At 38.5% G+C, this 16,003-nt stretch overlaps 1 protein-coding gene across 1 annotated transcript in view; it reads right to left on the bottom strand.

Annotated features, from left to right (window-relative positions):
- Positions 1–16,003, bottom strand: part of LOC100705203 (cadherin-18) — a 90,190-nt gene that overhangs the window by 31,088 nt on the left and 43,099 nt on the right. Inside the window, exons 5-7 of the mRNA XM_003439302.5 lie at positions 5,429–5,596; positions 4,209–4,396; positions 3,352–3,605 (exon numbers count right to left, since the gene is read on the bottom strand). Coding sequence (XP_003439350.1) covers positions 3,352–3,605; positions 4,209–4,396; positions 5,429–5,596 — 610 coding nt within the window. The remainder of the gene's footprint in view (positions 1–3,351; positions 3,606–4,208; positions 4,397–5,428; positions 5,597–16,003) is intronic.

The following is a 16,003-nucleotide window of genomic DNA, read 5'->3' as shown; positions in this document are numbered from 1 at the left end:
TAAATGAAAAAAAAAATTAAAGCTCTCCATGGTTAAAGGACCTTAATATTAAACAAAGATGTTTGCTGCTGTGAGATTCAGAAAGCACCATACACCAACTGGGCCTTAAATGCCTGCAAAAAGGAACATGTATTTTAATTTGTTGAAGTGAAAGGTCAAATCGATGTTGACTGATAAAATTTGCTTCTGCTTTGGGAAAAGCTGTGACATACTTCAACATTTGAGGTCACCATTTCCGTTTGCTTAAGCTGTGTAGGAGGTGACTAGCAGATAGATGATTTCAACCTGTGGCTTACTGTAACTGTTTGCTGCTGCAACAGTAAAGTATCAAGAACCTAAACAATCTTGTGCTTATGACATGCCCCACTGCAGCTCCCATCAGGCTCCAGCATTAATGGAGGAGTCTTTAGGCACTGCATGGTGCCCTGGATAAACAAATTACTGGGAGAGATTACAATTCAGAGTTCTGGGTATATATATTTTCCCCCATGTAACCCCTTTATATTACCTTAGGGTATGTACTAATGAAAATAAACCTTCAGTGTCAGTCCACCTTTTTTTTTCTTTTGCACTTCATGAGCCAATATGTTCCAGCTTGAGTCCAGCTGATGCTGATAATGGCTGACACAGCTTTTCCCATACATCCTTAACTGCGACTCTCTTACAAACCTCTGGAGCATGCCTTGTCATGTACCAGTCTCAGATCTTTAGTTTGTTAAAATGTGTGTCCTATACTGTCTCTAGAGCCAATTTCTGTGGTTTTAGAGTATTTTAGTGTTAATAAATAAATAAAATTGTCACTCAGAACTGGGTTTTGCGTGTTGTACCTTGTCTGCATCCATGCCCCCATTTTAACTCATAATCTTTGAATAATAATTTAATTTTCTTGCTCACATACTATTCATACTACATGTAGTATCAACCAAAAATGTGAAGTGCCATGCTGCTGTTTAAAAAAAACCAATGCTCTGTGGTCCACGGCATAAGAGGTTAACAGCAATATAGGATTGCTTCTTATTGATATAACAGCAATACTTCATCTCAAGAGGAGTATCATGTTTACAGCTGGTCCGCCATTTACATCAAGGCTATAAAGAGAATTCAAATGATTACAAGCAGGACAGTTGCTTGAGTGTAATGTCATGAAATGAGATACCTGTTCAGAGAGACAACCTAGGATTAGTCCACTGCCTAAGGCTAATACCAATCTTCTTTCAACAGTACAAAAGCATGTGTTTATAGTGCATACAAATGTGCTAAGCAGTTGCATTGCCTCAGGTTACTTCATAAGCGTAGAGACAAAATAACCAGCCGTCTGATGCCAAAAAATTCAGATTCACTATGCTCACAATCCACACTGCACTTGTTTTTTTTGTGTGTTTATCTACAATTCTAGTATCAGGATAAGACAAGAGTCTATTTGAAATGTTGCAGTGCATCTATAAAACATGATGTTGTACAGCAGCATGGAAAAACTCTTTAGACACTGAGAATATAAAGAACACAGAGAAATGATAATTTTCTTGGAAAGAGCCAGACATTTTTGCATTTTTAAAGTGGCATTGAGTGATAGTTCTCCAGGCTTTCTAAAGGTCTTTCAAGGTCTTTTTTTGCACATTGGTAGCTTTTTCACTCTTTGCTTATTTTCTTTATTTATTTATTTTTACACGGGACCTGAGAGACGCATCTGCCCCTGAAGATGATCCACGTACTGTTTACTGAAACCTCATCATATGACTCGGTATCACAGCAAAACGTGTAATAAACAAGCCGGTCCACGGTGTCCATTTGATGCTTTGCCTCTCCAAACCGTCAAATGGACACACATGCCGAAATTACAAGCATGGGTAGATGATATATTCAAAGCCAGGAAGTCAGAAGTGAGCAAAAAAACATATTAAATGCATACCAGGGTCCTTAATCATCAGAATTGATTACGCTGTGAGACTAATATGTATGCAAATGTAAATGTGTTAATAATGTCTGTTTAAATGCTTTCCCATGATTATCTTCATGTTGGCTTGAAATAAAATATCCCCCTTCTGCTGTTACTGCAACTTCTGCATGCGTGTACATTTCAAGTTTTGGAGAGCCAAAGCGTGAAATGGACACGGTGGACCAGCGTATCTATTACACGCTTTGTCATGATATCGGGTTACATCAGATATGGTCTTGAGGTCTTGATTCTTACTAAAGGGAAACAAGGAGAAAAGGCTGGGGTGTGCCAGATTACACTAGAACTACACCAGAAATCCCACCAACGGGTCTTACGGAGTGATGAATGCAAATTTGAAAATTTTGGTTCAAACTATTAATATATACAGAGGGAGTCAGGAGACTATAATAGTGAGTGTCTGAAGCCATCTGTAAAACATAGTGGAGGTTCTGTCATGATTTTGGGGCACATTTCAGCCAGTGGTGAAATGATGGAATTTTGACACTGAGAAGTACCATCAGATTTGGATCCACCATGGAATACCATCTGCAGAGCATCTGACAATGGTAATAGTTTCATTTTTTAGCATGACAATGATCCCAAACACAATACGAGCACAGTAAAAGCATATCTGGATGCAAAAACACACAATAGAACACTACTGACCATGGAGTCTCCCCACAGCCCAAATCTCCACATAGAATGGAACAAAAGGCAACCAAAATCCAAAGGAAAGCTTTGGAATGTCCTTTAACAGCATCGGATAACTATTCCTCAAGACTGCTTAAATACATTAAAAGAAAGTCTGGCTAATAGTTCAGCAGACTCTATTGTAGAATAAGGGTGGTCATACCAATTATTGACTTTCAAGCTCAGAATTGTAAAAACTCTGCTTTTGCCTTATGTACTGTGTACCCTGGATGTTTACACTACATATGTTGTGATAAATAACTCCATTTATTTCCAATTTTCCCAAAAGATATGATGAAATGAGGGGACTTACGGATTGTAAGTCTTCTAAATAATGTGCAATTTTCAAATTTCACACATGGTGCTTAAAGATGCTATACATGGGCTACATCACTTCATATGCTTTATTATCAAACTGATGGCTGTACAGTATCTGTACACATATATTACACTTTATCAAGAAATACAACAGATTTTGCTTGGCAAACTTACGTTTTATCAACTAAAAAAAGTCTAACTAAAGTCTAAAAGTCAACTAAAAATAATACAGTTACTGTAGGTGCCAAGTACCTGGAAGAGAGATGTGGATTAAAAAAAAACAAAATATAAAAATTTTTTAAATGACTTCACAACTATCCAGTGTTTAAGGACTGCCCTTCTTCTGAAATATCTATAATTCTTACAGCAGATTGTATATGTTGGTAAATGTAATAAGAGGATCTCACCTGACATGACTGTTCCTGCTGTCAGGATCTCGAGCTGTTACAGCCCCCACCTCCGTGCCACTTGGTGAGTTTTCATAAACATCCATGATATAATAATCCATAGAAAACACAGGGGCTTCGTCCACATCCCCAACTGTAATTTTAAGGGTGGCAGTGTCTTTGAAAGAGCCAAGATAAGAAAAACGAGGATCCACATGTGTATTCACCCCCTCGATGTTGAGCGTGTAGGTCTTCTTCCTCTCGAAGTTCAGAGGCTGTTGGGGAAAAAGCCCCACAGGGGCCACATGATTAGCATGCTCATAGTACAATTAATTTAATCGCACCCACTATTTCTTTTCGTTTTTTAAAGCGGGGTTGTGAGGAATTTATATCTGTGGTCAGAGCCTAGTGTGTATGGGAGTAGGCGTGCCCCCAGTTTTTAGCCCCATAAAAAGAGACTGTAAAGAATTATGGCTTTATCTTGCCATCATTTCTATCAAGAAAGTGAGACTGTTACAGCAGAAGGGATTATTTTACCTCACAGACCAAAGGAGTTTCTAGTTTATTGCTTCCTCAGTTGGTTGTTTTCTGCTGGGTAAAATAACCATCTAGTGGTTTTGAAGAGATTCATATAACAGCTTCATTTACCTGCTGGTAAACAGTACAGCTCCACTTTAAAAAATCCTAAAGCTGACCCATTAATTCTAAACAACAACACGCTTTCTGGACAAACACAACTCTGTGTACTTTGTGGTGAAATTAGTGCTTAAACAATTGCCCCTATATGCTATTACAACACTGCATGTGATACATCTGCGATTATATTCCAACGAAATTTTAACCAAATGTTCAAAGCACTAAAGTGAGAATGCACTTACCTTTTTTAGGCTGATGATTCCTTCCCTCGTGTCTCTGTCTGCAGAAATTGAGAACATGTTGGCCCCCTCTGAATTGATGATGCTGTACCGAATGTCCGCATTGACGCCAAGGTCCTCATCATTGGCTTTGATCTTTCCTACAGGCTTCCCTACTTGAGCTGATTCAGGAACGTAGAGCTGGTAGTTTTCTGTGGATGAACATTGATGTGTATCCATTTAGAGACAGCAGAACAATTTTAAACACATAATCAGCCTCCTCTGCCTCATAGGCTTGTCTGAGTATTCTCCTAAAAGGCCTTAGCTAAGCAATTCTAATGTGTAACCACTTGTTCCTCTGGGAATGTAATTAAAAATATTTTGCTGTGTTTCAGTTGTCATTAAATGAGAAACTTAGGTTGATAGCGCTGCAGTGGAGCACATCGAACTCAGAGGCAGATGATTATTCAGAAAATGTTGATGGTCTTGAAATAGTTTCTTTTTCATTGCAGCACAAATGGAAAAAACTCAGAGCCGAGGGGGATTATACTTGATGAGGCACTTCCAAAGACAAAGAATCGCAACTTTGTCATTACTTAAAGTTATCATTATAATTGAGAAAATTCAGACCGCAAAACACAGGGTTTTGATGAAATGCTCATTTAATTTAAACAGCTAATTATGGAAAATTTGACTCCAACGAGAGGATACACAGTTACAAAACAAGTATCATTCATCACAGTGAGGACTGCTGAGTTGGTGAAATTTACAGTATGAAATGACAATATATGCTGCAGCAAAACAGCCCCAATGTGTCCTGTGCAAACTTATTAGGACTTTTAGAAATGCCTTCCGTTTAATGTAACACACTTAAAATACAGTAGAAACTTCCTCTTATAAATGCCTCTTTAATGTAACTGCCTCAGGCAGGTGTGGTGTAAGTCTTCTGCCCAAGGCCAAGCCTGCGTGGTCATGCAATGCAGCAGAAGCTAATGTATTCAGATAAGCAAAATAAGATGTCAACATTGGCACTGGTTATTTAACTACTGTACATTCACCTTGTGGCTAGTTTGCCAGTTTAAAATGTGCTGCCATCCACGCTCCTAAATGGAATTGCATGATATTCCAGCACATATGCAATTAGAGGAGGTCAGTTCTGCAGCATAATAATTTACTATAATGCCCCTTAAAACAGTACTAAACTTTGTTAGGTCAACCATCATCTTCAGGTGCATTGTACATACTTTGGGGAAACTTGGGCGGGTTGTCATTGACATCTGTCAGTGTGATGTTGATGGTGGTGGAACCAGAGAGGCCTCCAACTTGACCTGCCATGTCTTTGGCTTGGATGACAACAGTGTAATGTTCTCTGGCTTCTCGATCCATGTTAGCTAAGGCAGTCCTGATGATTCCTGTGCAACATTTGAGAGGGAAAAAATATAAACACAAAACATAAACTAGGTTAATAACTTTGCAGTTAAAAACTAATAAATAAAAAACATGTTATCTAGAGAACAGACAGAATATACTTTTTTCACTGTTACATTGCTATATTTTTTTCTTACCAAAACCTCTTTAGCACTACTGACACAGCCCTGTGTCACTCTTCTTCTTAAAGGCTAACACTATAATACTGTGCATCTTTATCTTTGATTCTCCTCACCTCTCACAGTCAAGGTTAGCTTTTCCTCAATATTTATTATATTATAAGAAATGACTATGCAACCTTGGATTAAGGCAGAATGCAACTTTCTGGGGGACCCGATTTGTCATATTTATTACTACAATAACACAGCAAACACTGCCATGAACTTTCACAATGCTAACTCGGTGATATATGACCGGAACTCTTCCCACTATTAGAAACTGTACACAGGTGAATCACAGCACAATAACAAGTTAAAAGATGGAAGCAGTATTAGCTTCCTGTGTTGCCATTAGTAGGTGATTTATTGAATGTAATAGGTTCATGAGAATGTGTTTGTGTGTGTGTGCGTGTGTTTGACTGCAACTGTATCTTATTTGTTAGTCTATATAGCTTTGTGTGCGTGAATGTCTATATCTGTGCTCGGGGCTTAATTCGCCATCTTTGTTCCTGAAACCACAGCAGCACATGGAGCCTGATCTAATATGTTCTGTTACACGAGCGTTGATTGTAAATTGTGCTTTTCCCCACAGCAGAGACCCTCTGGCAACCACTGAACTCGTGTTCTTTTGAACTTCTGAACCCTGCCATAATACACAGGGGTTGTCCCGGTGCAGTGCAGTGACACCTGCGGGTTGGTGTTGATCACAGGGTGAAATCCACTTTGCTGCTGTCGATTCCTGTTGTGAATCAACAATCAACATGAGAGAATTAATCCAGGCATTTTTACAGGTTTCCCATCAACTGTGTTGCATGATAAAACCACGTTTTTGTCATTGTTTGGCTTTATTTTATTCATTTTATATGAAGATGCCCTGAAATAAGGGGGTTGTGTAGCATCCCACACCTGCTGCTTAAATTCTACAAAAAATAAAACTTCATGAGCCTATTTAAAAAAACATTACTTTTGTATCTTAATATTGTGGCATTATAAGGTCACCTTTCTTACAGTTATCTTCAAACTTAAACTCACAAAAAGAATTACAGTATTGTATTTCTATCATAAGAAGACTAAGTGTGTCTCAGTTTGGATATTATTATATTTGATGTAAAACACTTGCATTTGGGCAATTTAACAGGGGTTAAATTGTGATATGTGAGCAGGGGGGTGGGGGCTGTGTCACAGTATAGTGGATTGTTTTCATTACTGGGTCAACTGTCTGTCTGTTGCACCCTCCCTTTTTTTAATTCACAGAATGGTTAGATCAATTTCATGCATCCAGCCGTGCCACTACTGCAAGCAAGCCTCTTTTAAGCAGCAAAACTAAACTATCTGCAATAATCCACTTGATATGGTAGGGGAAAAATGTGATGATTCTCCAGGGGAAACAATATTTGGATTTAGCTGAAATTAAAAATGTAACTCTAGTGCCATTGGATTCATCCTGAGTGGGAGTTTTGTTCAGAATGATTTCACTGCAGAAACTGTGAGTCTGAAGCAGCGAAGCAATTTGCTATAGAGAGAGAGGGGCAAAAAAGCCATTCATGGTAATAAGGCTACATAAGATCACAATGGCAAGTCAGAATGTTAAAATAATAAATGAAGTTACTACTGCTGTGTTATGTTCATAAAATGCTCACAGCACCTATTGCAATATGGGGACAGTATAGATGCTGTTGCTGCAGCTGTGTAATGTTATAGCTCTTTAATGAAGTGGAAGAAAATACAGCATTTTACATCTGATTGTTCGCTGCTACACAATGTCTGAAAGCTGATTTTATACCACTTTCTAAAAAGAGTGACGTTGACGTGTGAACGGGTGAACAGCTTGAAGGAGAAGCAGCTTAGGTGCTATTTGGATATCAGGAGAAGTTAATGTAATAATGTCTACTCACACAAAATGACTAAAGACAGACTCCAATCACAGACTGACTTTTCATCGCCAGGTTTAATGTTTACAGTTTTTGTGGCATCATCACTTTTCTTTTGTGCCATACAAAGTATTAAAACTGCAGACTATATTACACTTTCACAATAACGTGTCATTAATATGAACGGTAAACCTTGGTCCTGGTTAGTGGCCAAGTAAGTTATCACCATCTGATTTGTGTTCTAAACTCAGCATTTAAAAAAATTGAGTTAAGTGAATTAAGGCAGGGCTATGATTTCCAAAATTCCCCAAAAGAGGCAGCTATATACCCGAGTTATACGATGGGCCATTTTCCTCTTTCTTTTCTCCTGGACTATAGACAGAAACTAATCCACTTGCCTCAGGCTGAATAATCATTAAAAGTGGGTCAAGGAGTAAGGCAGCCAATAGTATTAAGATCCAGGGGATCTTAGGTTAAACATCACCTGTCACACAGAGCAGTGGCTGAAGTCCCACAGAGTGCTAGTGAATTGGGATTCATTAGTAGTGAATCAACAAAAGCCTTGCCACACTTTAAATATCAAGACCAGAGTGGACAAGTACTATCTAAAAATAAAGGCAGGGTTTATGAGGAAAAGGAAATTAAGGAGCCAGTTTCTACTAAAAAAGGCATCCAGGATTTCACCCAATGTGACTGTGTAATCTTAATGCAAGCTTTAAATATGTAAACTTAAACCATGAGCTGTGAATATAACTCTTACCACTCTTTTTAAACTCTGACCTATGGATTCCTCTTGTTCACATTTGCCTCATGGCTCATTCTTACAGATTTTCTATAAAGAGGCCAGGGTCACGTAACTGTTTTTTTAATAGACTTTATTAATAATTTTTTTTTTAAAGTCACAATATTTAAACTGGACTCAAACTTAAGGCCTCAGAGAAACATGAGTGGTTAATGCGAAACAAAGTAAAGCTACATTTAGGCTGTTTTTTGGTGACATGCTTTCAAGCATTCTCGTATTCTGCCAGATGCAGTCGTTGGAAGATGGCTGTGAAATTTAAACACTTCACAGGTTTCAATGTATGCCAAGAAAGTACACCGCATACCATTAAACTGCCAATGTTGGCAATCTGAGCCACTGATACACTGATTTATTGATACCCTATTATCTGAATGTTGCAGCATAAATTGAGACTCATTAGACCAGGCAACATTTTTCCAAACTTCTATTGTCCAACTCTGGTGAGCCTATGAGAATTTCCTGTGCTAAGCTAACAGGTTTTGACATATTTAGCATTCAGAAATGCTCTTCTGCATACCTTGGTTGTAATAAGTTGTTATTTGATTTACTCTTGACTTCCTAAATGCCTGAAGCCAGTCTCCTCTGACCTCAGGCATCAACAAGGCATTTTGCCCAGCAAACTGCCACTCACTGGATGTTTTGTCTTTTTCAAATGATTCTCTGTAATCTCTAGAGATGGTCTTGCAGGTAAGTCCCAGCAGAAAAGGAGTTTCAGACCAGTCTGTCTGGCACCAACAACTGTGTAACACTCAAAGTCACTTAAATCACCTATCTTCCCCATTCTGATGCTGGGTCATCTGGACCTTACCTACATGCATCAGTGCATTGAGTTGATACCATGTTACCGAGTGATTAGATATTTGAGTCAACGAGCAGTTGAACAGTCACACCTCATAAAATGGCCATTGTACATAAATAATAACCACCCTATGGAATGTTTAATTTGCATATACATTTTACATTATTATTATAATTAAAAAATTAAAAAGACATTAAATAATTAAATATAATGACTAACATATTTCAAATACAAAATATATTATCAGAGAGGGTAGAAACACAATGTTTGTCTTTTAAGCCTTTCCAGAAGATGAAAATACTCCAGTTTTTCATTGAAAAGCTTTCATTAGAGCACAAACATTTTATTCTTGTCACAGTTTTCTTTTCAAATGCCAGATCTCAGCATGGCTCTGCTGCTTTTCTTAGTTTTAAAACTAATCAAAGTGCTTGCAGCCATTTTCATGTAATGATGCGAGCTCTGCAAACTCTATTGGAAGTCCTTTGTTATTAACTGCAGTCTTGGCATTACTTAACCTGGGGTCCTTGAGACACACAGACCTTGGCAAGTGGCCATGCTTTCCATTAAAACCACACCAAGACAGACGATCTGACCTTTCAAGTCTCTTATTACCCCTTTACTCAAGAGGGTGCATCGCTCCTGAGCAATATTTCACGGCAGTGGTTTTAGGAACAATGAGCAAACACAAAAGTATGAGGTTTTCTTTTTTCACTATGGGAATTCCACTGGTATTCACTATAATGAGGATGGACTATTATCAGACATTTAAAATCAAACAAGCAAATGACATAACACCTGCAATGTGTGACCGTTCTTTCACAGCTGTTGCAATGCATTTATTGTAGTAATGTACGATCAGCGAACTGCATTCAGTATTAAATGAAAGTTCTTTAACAATACAGAAAAGGCGATGAGGGTATTCTTCAGAAAGTGCAAGTACCTGAAAGGTATGTCAGTACTTTGACACAAAGATCGCACCCCTGAACTCCCTATCGTGACCATTTCTGAGCTGTAATACCTCAGAAAGTCTCTGCTAAATCTCAGTGGAGCTCGTCAGTTAATTTAGAAAATAATTGAGAAAGAGCTGACTTCCTTCAACCTAGGCCCATTTGACACAGTGAGGTGGTTAGCCTTTTCCTCAACCTCCCCAGTCTATTAGAGTTGATACCATCATACTATCCACCTCTTTGTCTGGCTGGAAACTTCTAAAGGAGGACAATCTCCTGGGTGAACAAAAAGGATTATAGGAGATTACTAAAGCGCTCTTCAATCTCCAGCTTCAGGAATCTTGGTTTTTTGCCCTTCCAATACGATGTTATCCCTGTGTGTCTGAACTCGAAGAGCATTTCCCGGAAAAAAAAGGTAGATAGCTTCAGCAAAAGCCGCTTGAATAATCAAAGATATCGCACAAAAACACGGCTTCTTGCTACTTTACAAACTTTTCTCTCTGTTTATATATCAGTCCATCTATCCGACTGGGAAAAACTGATTGGGCTGCTCAAGTCTACAAAACAAATGACTTTCCCTGATTCAAGAGGTAAGACTTAATCCATTAACGGTGAAAATGTCTTGATCTGTGTCAGCTCCATCAGTAAACTCGAACAGTCACAAATCCCAGATCAGCAGAGAAATTAGCCTATTTAAGAAGCAAAGGGGACTTAGTGGGCCTGTACTGTGGTTTGTCTTTCTGTGTGTCTGTGTGTGTGTGTGTATGTGTGTGTGGGGGGATATAAAAGTGAAGAAGGGTTAAGGGGCAAGACTCAAAAGGAACCACTTTGATGTCTCTGTGACAGATGCACTGTAGTAAAGACAGGAGTTACGACCCAACCACAGCATTGAAAGGATAAATGCCGTCACCATCTTTTGCTGACTGTATGCTTACTAAATTTGCTGGCTTGCAGTTTTGTGATTTCCAAACCATGTAATCAAGCAAATCCATTGCAGTGAATGTTCTTAACAGAGTTAGCAAGTCACTAAGCTTCCCACATCAGACTATCAATATTTCTTAAAAAGTTCAACAGCACTCGGATAAAAAGGGACAGAGCCATCACAGAGAAATGTGTGTCAGATGCACACCCATGCAGCATTTTGGACTCTTTCTCTGCAGTGATTAACATTCACTCAGCAGAAAGCGGTTCAGTCTGTCTGTCTAATTCTCTGTTGTCCTTGTGCTTCATCTCTTCTGTTTGACCCAAATCCCCAGACAAGTCACAACAAAAGCAGCAGGTAGGGGTTTCCAGGTCCTTGGTCAAAGGGCACCTTGACATGATTTGTGACTCGTACTGGAAACTTTTAACCGCCAAATGTTTTTAAAATGTTAGTTTCACAGATGTCTATATAATGCATCACTTCTGTAAATGTTATCTAAATCTATAGCCTTCAGCAGATAGTCTAGTGTCAAGGCTGGAATTAAGATGAAACATCTAGCCTGCCTTTGCTCAAGGGTAAAATCCACTTACCGGCAACTGTAAAGTTCAGTTATTAATATGGTACTCTCCAGAAAAAGTGTAGGCGACAAGCAGAGACAGCATGAAAGCTGCTGTAGTTTGAAGTGGAAAAGAGGAAAAAAGAAAATAATAAGAATAATCCAGTGAATTGGTGAGTTTAAAAGTGCTGGTAGACAATTTGCATGTTTCCCCCTGCAGAAGTTGTAGTCGTCTCATTTACCTCTTGGCAACTACTTAATATGTTTAGAAAAATGTCAAATATCAAAGCACTTCTTTTTTGTTAAATCCATTTCTAGGAAAATGCTATATACAATAATTCCATGTAAAAAAAAAAAAACAGGAAAGAAACAGTGACTGTTGATAATCGCATTGTTTTAAGAGTGTTGAAGTTAGCAACACATGGGGTAATCACTGATAAGCTTGTGTACACTTCTAGAATATGTGATGCTGTTGTAGCGTGCAGCTGCAGAGTCTCTGTGCATCAGTTTCTGACAAGTGAATAATATAACACACCTCTAAATTACATTTGCTTTGTATAATACCAGGGACACCGTGTACATTTGGCTCTGCATAAATACTATTTACATTATTCGCACATTTATTGGCAAAGTTTAAGCTAGCATGCGATCATATTTCTAGCAGCAGCCTGTTTAAAATACACATTTGGTAGCAATGTCAGTGTTACTTTAATATACATACATATATATCTTTTAATTATCTGTGAAACTGTTGTTTAAGAAAATTCATAACATGTCTTGGAAACACTTGGTTTCACAGTCAATAATCATAAATTCACAACAGTGTCCACAGGCTAATTCAGTCATTACCTTTTTTCTTTTTCTGCTTTAGCAATCTCCTCTTTACTTACTCTTTTATTAAACCGGTATCATCGTAATTAATTATATCAGTAAGACAGATTGCCGGGCACCTTTAACCATTAAATCTGGTTCTCCTGTCCTGTCCTCCTTTAAGCTTAGAAGGACTTAATGAGCTTTATCCAGATGTCAGATCCTAAATATTACACATACTGGTGAATTGAAATGGTTGTGATAGAAATATTATTCTGTCAAACACTGTCATTATCTGCACTGACAAATCAGAGCATTTAAATTGCACATCATATCGCTAGAGTAGGCAAAAACCCTATTATGTTATATACAGTATGTGCCTGCATACAAATTTACCATTTTCTATGCAACATGGGAGAAATTACTAATGAAAATGGATTCTGTGGCCTCATTTAATTTTTTTTTCAGCACACACTGTCCCCTTTGGCCTTCCATCATTACCAGTTGTATCAGTATTATTTATAGGCAAATTTACAACCTAGGAACTGTTCATTCTTTTACTTGAAGTACGTTCTCTTCTGTTTCTGCACTGCAGAGACTGTGGACAATTTTTAGCTCCTTTTGTCAGGGTAAGTCCCAGCACAAAGGAACCTTTGAGTGACCCAAATGTACGGGAGCTTCAGCACATCTGTCTCATCAGTCTGTGACTGACCTTGAAATGCACAGTGTAAAACAGAATTAGACCACAGTTAGGTAAATATCTAAGATGTTTATTTGTGTATTAATATCTGGTATGGAGGAAAATCTAGAAAGAACAAAACATCAGTTTGACACCACGTCCTTCACCAAATGCTTTCATATCTAGCTTATACTGGTTTCTTGATGCAAATGTTTTATGTGTTGTATCCACAATTTTAAATGCATCATATTCTTAGAATCAGTGACCTACAGCTATAGGATCAAAAAGGTTAAAGAAAGCCTTTTTTCATATTATAACTATGTGTGTTAACCTTTTTGAGAATGGTGAAGTAACAAACATGAATGTAAACTAATGTCAAGCTTGACTGTTTCAGGAAGTATTTAAGGCTTTATGGGATGTTATAAATTAAGCTAACACTTAATTTGCAGTTAGCACTGCGACAGACGGGCAACCTGTCCAAAGTGTACCCCGCCTCTCACCCTCTGGTAGCTGGGATAGGCTCCAGCCCCTCCATGACCCTAATAAGGTTAAGCGGAAACGAATGGATGGACTTAATTTGCTAATTGGATCAAGGGATCCTTTTTGAATAGCTGAAACATTTCTTTTGACTTGAAAAGCTTACATAAACTAAATAAAACATTCAGGAATGGTTTGTTTGTTTGTTATTTGAGGGTTTTTTGGGAAATCCGAGTCCTAAAATATAAATGTTTTGGCAGTATATACATAATATTTCCGATTACTGAAAGGCATAAAGTACCCCACAGCAACAACCGCAGGTGCCCTTTAGTTTGATCAGGGACATTAAGGTAAAGTAATTTTATTTAATCAGACAGCTGCAAGGCATTAAAAATTACTTAATTGGATACACAAATGCTTCAGGAGCTGAAACAACAATTTTTGAATGCTTTGCTAAGACAACCTGTAATGTCAGCATTTTGTCCTCCTCTGAGGTTGAAAAGAGTAATGCACTGTAATTGTGGTCAATTTAGCATTTAACAGAATTCATCCATCTCATAAAGCAAGTAGGGTTGAGATGATAATGTTAAAACCACTGTGCTCGGGAGAAAGCACAGGTAAAACTGTTCACTTTGTTTCTTAGTGAGGATTTGGGTCAAGTCTGAGACAATCCTTTGGGTATTCCCTCAATGCCATATGTGCAGGCCAAATGCTACTATTCCCCTGTCCTTAAGTGATCTTTCTGTCTACCTCATGGGTCTTGTAAAATCTATCACTGCTGTATCAGGCCACCAGACCAAGGTCAAATGGGAAGAGGTGCATGTGTGTCTGTTTGTCTTGCCTGTATGTTCTTGTAATCTTGCTACTAATATGTGTGTTTCCCATGACAGCGTCTCTGCAGTTTAAGCATAGTGGGAGCCAGGTACATGAGGCTAGGAGAGGGTGTAAGCAATCTAATGCACTGTGAGACAGATGCAGAAGCAGCTTCATTTCCCCATTGTGGCACTCAAACGTGGCAGCATGCCAACTCCAACAGCTTTAAGACTTGGACTTGGCATATTAAAGACCACATGCAAGAGCAACCTGCACATTTTTAAACTGACCGCTGAAGGCCCTTGTCCTAATTTGAGGGAGGAGTGCGGTTTGCTAGTGGCAAAATCAAAAGCCAACTCGTATAAATTAATACGTGTAGGTGGAACAGCGCTGTGCAGAGTGTGCAGCTGGAAAAGCCTTCGATCGCATCCCCACCTCCTCCTCTGCACGCCCCATGCTGAATTACAATGAAGACAAGATGCCTAGTCAGCTCAAGCAAAACAAGCCATCTGATGTGTCAAAAACACTCTGCATATGGAAAAAGGAAAAGGAAATCACTGGTGATTAATCATTGTTATGCCTCCAAGCTGGCGGCAGTCGTGCCCAAAGAGAGCTTCTTTTTTTTTTTGGTTGTCTTTGTACACTTGTCCATACATATGTTGATCTGTACATCCCATTTTCGTGAACATGTTGTCTCAGGAATGGCTAAGAGAAAACCCTTATGCTTATGCTCATGTGGACTTGAGGGTGAACTAATTATGGGTAAATTTCACTGTGATCCCATCAAATGTTATTTTGGGGACAAATAATGTCACAATTTTACAAAAGCTGTGACAAAATTTCAAAATCTCAAAAGTCACTTCTGTAGACACATGAATTTAAAGTGCCAGTGTCTATCTGGCAGAGGTATACCTCCGTGAGGCATACCTTAAAAACATGACTTAACTACACAGCTACAAATCCAGTAGCTGGGAGGATAAAATATGCTACATTGCACGAGAGAGCCAATTTTCATTCAAAAATCGGCATTGCTTCTGAATCACCACACCCTTGTGAAATTGCTCCATCAATCCCCACTGCCTTTTCCCTCGAGGCAAATCCAAAATATTCAGCAATTTATTTGTGTTGCTAATTCAGCAAAGAATTCATGTTTTACATGGGCGGTATGGTCTCAAAGGGACCAATACTTGTTCCAGACAGCAATGAATCAATTCATACAAGTAGAGTGTTGTTCATGTTAACCAACAACAGCAGGAGCAGCAGAGGCAAGCGTGCAAAACGTCAGACACGTATGCACATGCACAGTCCTCCGTGCTTTTTTACATCATATAAAAAGTTATATATGTCTTGCACTTTAGATGCTTTATTAACATTTAATAGATTCTATTAGCCTCCCTGGACAAAAAATAGATTTTGAAAAAACACTGAGCGCTGCCTGCTGTGCAGCCCCCACCAACCCCTTTCAAAAAAGGTAAGAAACAATGGCTTCTGAAGGCATCTCAACAAATGCCTCCTTTGACCCCTGAGGAGTCAGTTATTGCTCACAAAAAGTGGATC

This window comes from Oreochromis niloticus, linkage group LG9 (genome assembly GCF_001858045.2).
Source record: "Oreochromis niloticus isolate F11D_XX linkage group LG9, O_niloticus_UMD_NMBU, whole genome shotgun sequence".
NCBI lineage: Eukaryota > Metazoa > Chordata > Actinopteri > Cichliformes > Cichlidae > Oreochromis > Oreochromis niloticus.
This window is presented reverse-complemented; position numbering and strand designations above follow the sequence as displayed.